General features: G+C 34.4%; 1 protein-coding gene across 1 annotated transcript; it reads right to left on the reverse strand.

The window, feature by feature from the left end:
• Positions 1-3032: 3032 nt before the first annotated feature.
• LOC132828107 (olfactory receptor class A-like protein 1) lies at positions 3033-3983 on the reverse strand. Its single transcript, XM_060845017.1, has one exon. The coding sequence runs from the start codon at positions 3981-3983 to the stop codon at positions 3033-3035; it is 951 nt and encodes a 316-aa protein (XP_060701000.1).
• Positions 3984-5042: the final 1059 nt, after the last annotated feature.

Consider the following 5042-nt stretch of genomic DNA (forward strand, 5'->3'; position numbering starts at 1 on the left):
AAAATTTTCCTCATTGTATTACTCTGATTGCTTTTATCATTAGTCATAATAGGGATAATAAGTAAGAGGTGTTATAGTGGTAATATAACTAGAATAGCATATCAGGCCCAGCCTATTGATCTGGGGACATGGATTTAAATCCAAACAAAGCAGCTGGTGAAATTTGGATTCATTATTTTTTAAAATTGAATTAAAAGCTAGTGTAATGGTGGCCATATAATGATCATTGTAGTCACCTATCTGGTTTGGGAGAGAAATCTGTTGTCCTTACTGGGTCTGGCCTACGTGTGACTCCAGACCTACAGCTTTGTGGTTGACTCTTCACTGCCTTTGGAAGGGACCTAGCATGCCATTCAGTTTAAGGGCATGGGCACTTCCTTACCAGTAACACACACATCATATGAACTAATAGAAGAATTAGAATCATAGAGTCATAGAGATGTACAGCAGGAAACAAACCCTTCAGTCCAACTCATTCATGCTGACCAACATTTTTCTCAAAAGCAATAGGAAATTGTATAAAAACTGAATAAAATCAATCAAGTGGAACTTGTAGTCAAATCAGAGTTAACTCTGAAATATTTATCATTATAGTTTGCTGCAGCTGATGAAAAATCTGTCCAGGTACATGGCCACTGCTAAAAAAGCATTTCATCTCCATGATCAAAGGGATAAAGGTGTTTTGGAAGATTGCAAATCATAGACTTCATTCCAATTAGTAGTTTTATATATTCCAGGGGCTGGTGACAAGTCACTGTATTGAGGTCACATCATGTTACAGCGTGCCTCTCAGTATTAACTAATTATTTTAAGAATCTTCCTGAAATGTATTTTTCATAATATTTTCACCTAGGGTAATCAGACTCTAAGTTATACAAGGAACATGTAGCATGAAATATGATTTGAGAAAAGTAAAAAGAAACCAATTCATGATTCCTTCCAGCATTGACTTTAAACATTTTGAAAGTAATTTCGTGAGCGCCTAATATCCTTAGATTGGTTTGGCTACATTTACTCATCATTCTAATGGAAAACTGTGCTATTCCAGAATGTAAGAAATTGTACTCACTGAGGGTTTTTTAGTGTCCTTTTTATTATTTTATAGCTTAACTGAAAGAGATTTGTCTTATGAAAATTTATTTTGCAAAATAGTCAAGCTAAATGACTATTTTTATTACTGACTCAATATTGTAGATTGTATTTATACCTAGCAGTGTATAGTAAAGTAATCATTTTATATATTATGTATACATTATATACATTGATATCAATTTCTGCCATGCCAGAAATTTAATATACAGTAGCCTGTTCAAATTTTGACAATATGAGTGAGTTACTTTAATATTATCTAAAATCGTCACGCACTAATTCACTTCCATTCAGTATATAGTTACTGAATAAGATTGAATGCTGATTAAAACTAAACTGAGATTCAAACCTATTTGATTTTTATATATTCCATTTTTTTTAAAAAAAAGAATTCAGTCTGTGTTATAATTACTTTCATATTCAAGCCTAATGAGGAACACAATAGACATTTTAAAGCATTTGTGCAATTTTACATGATTAGCTTAAATGAATAAGCATGAACTAACTCAAGAAGTCTATTAATATTCTGATCAATATATAATATATTTCCAAGTGCAATACAACAATGAAACTAAAATAGCTCATGCAATACTGTATTTCATGAATACCAATATTAGAATATTGATAGTCATGAATATCAGTTTTAGTATATCCATTTTTACATTTTTCCAAAAGCACAATAATGTTATTTTAAGCGTCAAAGTAACTGTTATCAGCTACTTTGTTTAATGCATACAGAAAACAAATTGAAGACAGGTAGAACATAACATTCAATATGAAAGGGTGTAGAGAAAGTAAAGAATGATCCAATCTGAAATTTGGAAGTGTAGGTGGAGAGATAACTTGGTCTGCATTTATTTGTCACATGTTAAAGCAGCAGTCTCTTCAAGAGATGAGGTAGTACAGGGATTGAAAAAGAAGGGAACCCTACCAGTGATAAATTGTGCGTATTCAAACAGAGGACAATGCAAATACTAACATTTCTCAAGTTTGATAATTAAAATAAATAAGATTTAATGTCCATAAAATATTGCTAACATGGTCTTTGAGTAGACTGTATATGGTCAAAGTATAGTAGATTCACAATTCAGATGTTTATCATCAGTGCCTCATAAAATTATTACATTTTCAAGTTAAATTGAACCTATAGTTAGACAGATTTTGAAGCAAAGTTGAGTGAAATTTCCTACTTGAAAATATTTCACCTTGTTTTGTACCAGTATTGCATCTGTTTAGAACCTTTGAGAGATACTCCAACCTGGCTTATTCAACAACATCACCTGAAACTGTGGCCTCTACCAGTGACCACAGCAGGTATGGTCTGTTCTTCTATAACGCAATGGTTGCATTCATGTGCAACCCTGCATTACACTTTAAAAACAGCGTTTAAAGTGTTGATGATGTAATCACATTACAGCCAACACACATTTTAAAAGTTTGCACTTTAGAAACAGCATCCCCAGTTCATCAATCATGTTATAGCAAATTCACATCGGCGAAATGTGCATTAAAGCAGAACAACTTAGACGTGAAATCACAATACCACTCTGACTGACTTTATCACTGCTGGGCTCAAATCCCAGAATTCCCTGCCTCAGAGCATTGTAAGAGTGCCTTGGCCAAATCAGATATAATATTGCTACATGGCTGCTCATTATCATGTTTTCAAGGGCAGTCAGGGATCTATAATGAATATAGTTTCTTTTCCCAGCAATGTCAATAAAATAAACCTAAAATGTCACCAAATGGACTTATTCAGTGTAGTTGAACTCTTGCAATCCTAAATCCAAATGACAGTTGTCAAAACTTTTCCAATATGAGTAAAATTAGGAATACTTAAAAATGAATTTCCAATACGTAAAATCTTTATTATTAATTTAAATCTAAAAATATGTTAAACATTATGCTGTTTGACACTTCCATAAATCTAGTGTTGAAACGATTCACGAGACAGTTTCTGAATACGTTGCTTCCTGTTTTATCTTTCTGCATTTCAATTTGTTGTGAACTTTTCTATTCGAAATAATGATAACAATAGGACTGACTGATGCATACAGAGAAGAAAAGAAAACTCGGAGATCTGAGATGAGAGAGGTCTGCATTGTTCTAGCGACCGTCAAGGTGTAAATCCAGAGAATGTTGTCAATTCCGAAGAAAAGAACATAAAGGGTAACCAAAGTAACCACTGCTTTTGCTGCTCGGATCTCCATTGTAGATCCCTGCTTGTTGCTTGAGTTCCGAATCTCTTTTACTTGCAGCCTGTGTCTGTACAGAACTAGTAAAATATAAGCACTTGCAAGAATCATAAGCACAATGGGTATAACATCTCTGGAGGTCTGTAGTGCACCATTAGCCAGCTTTACTGTCTGCAATGGGAATCTCACAAAGCAGTACTCAAGATTCACAGCGTGTTTATTGCCAGTACTGTTATTTGCAGAGGAAATAGAGAATAATATAGCTGGAGTACTTAAGGACATGTTCAGCAGCAACAAAAACACAAGAACAGGACCAAGGTATTTTGGTGCTTGTCTTTTGACAGTGGACCAAGTTGGAGTGACTGGAATTAAACTAATACATTGAAAGCCACTAAGTAGACAAGTCATCCAGATTGACAAAGACCTGGTGGTTCTGTAAATGAAAATTACAATCTTACAACCATTGTCATCAAAGAGTTGCTTTAGTCCAAATGCTGCTGTGGTTTCTGGGATACATCTTACCAGAACCACAAACAAATTCACAGTAGCTAAATTGGACAATATTGCATCTGCTGCAAGGAGCTTGTGGTCATAATAAGCAATGTGGATGAGTGATGCAATGATAATTATATTACCTGGGATCCCAATCACTGTCAACAGAAGGTAGAGTGTACCTTTGACACCACTCCTTCCTTCCATAATATCGTTTTCTTTGAATTATTTGTGTTTATTAAATTTGATGTTTTGGTGCCTGTATTAGACAGAATAAAATCAATATTAGGTGTCAAAAATAATGAAGTAAGTACAATAGTTGCACAAGCAATCATTTTCACAACAATTATTTATTGCAGCTGATAATTGAATATAACTTGAAAGTGTGACTGAAATTTAATTGAAGTACTATTTTAGGGAGAAGTTATTGTTTTGTTAGCACTGACCAGATGGTTGCATAATCTATGTGCAGTTTCTTTTAACAAAGATTAAAATCCTCTTTTAGTGCCAAGAAAACTAAACTAGGAACTATTACAAACACGATGAACATTGCATTATATTTCATTATAGTTAAAGATCAAAATTTTCAGGTAGCGTAAGTATTTTCACACATCGGTCTCACATACAATTCTCTCTTTTTATCCTTTTACCAGATATCAATTTCTGTTTAACTCTTAATTAGATTTGGAAAAGTTTTCGTGAACAATTTAATAGATTGAATCATCCAAATTTCCAATTCTGAGATTTTTAAAAGACAGGAAATATTTTGCAATGAAATAAACTGATGGTGTTCACAGAAAAGGACAAAAATATGCAAGGAGAAAGTAAGGACTGCAGATGCTGGAGATCAGAGCTGAAAAGTGTGGCACTGGAAAAGCGCAGTAGGTCCGGCAACATCCTAGGAACGGGAGAGTCGATGTTTTGGGTGTAAACCCTTCATCAGGGATGAAGGACTGATGAAGAGCTGATGTCCAAAACATCGACTTTTCTGCTCCTCGGATGCTGCCTGACCTACCGTGCTTTTCCAGTGCCACACTTTTCAACTAAAAATATGCAAGCTCGAACAACAGTGCTGTCAATGGCCCTAAACCCCTTGTGCTGAGGAGGTTCACTGGTTGTCTCCAGAGATACTACTGATCAGTCATTTGTGATTAAAGATAGCGCAGCAAAGTAAATCATATATTCGATCATGTAGATTGCAGTCACATGATAGTCTTTTCAGTGATGCTGTTGTTTAGTGATCACATATTGAATCAACTGGGGAAA

This window comes from Hemiscyllium ocellatum, chromosome 26 (genome assembly GCF_020745735.1).
Source record: "Hemiscyllium ocellatum isolate sHemOce1 chromosome 26, sHemOce1.pat.X.cur, whole genome shotgun sequence".
Lineage (NCBI taxonomy): Eukaryota > Metazoa > Chordata > Chondrichthyes > Orectolobiformes > Hemiscylliidae > Hemiscyllium > Hemiscyllium ocellatum.

Excerpts from the sequence above, each read along its gene's own strand:
- LOC132828107 (XM_060845017.1), bottom strand. The coding sequence starts at position 3,983 with ATGGAAGGAAGGAGTGGTGTCAAAGGTACACTCTACCTTCTGTTGACA.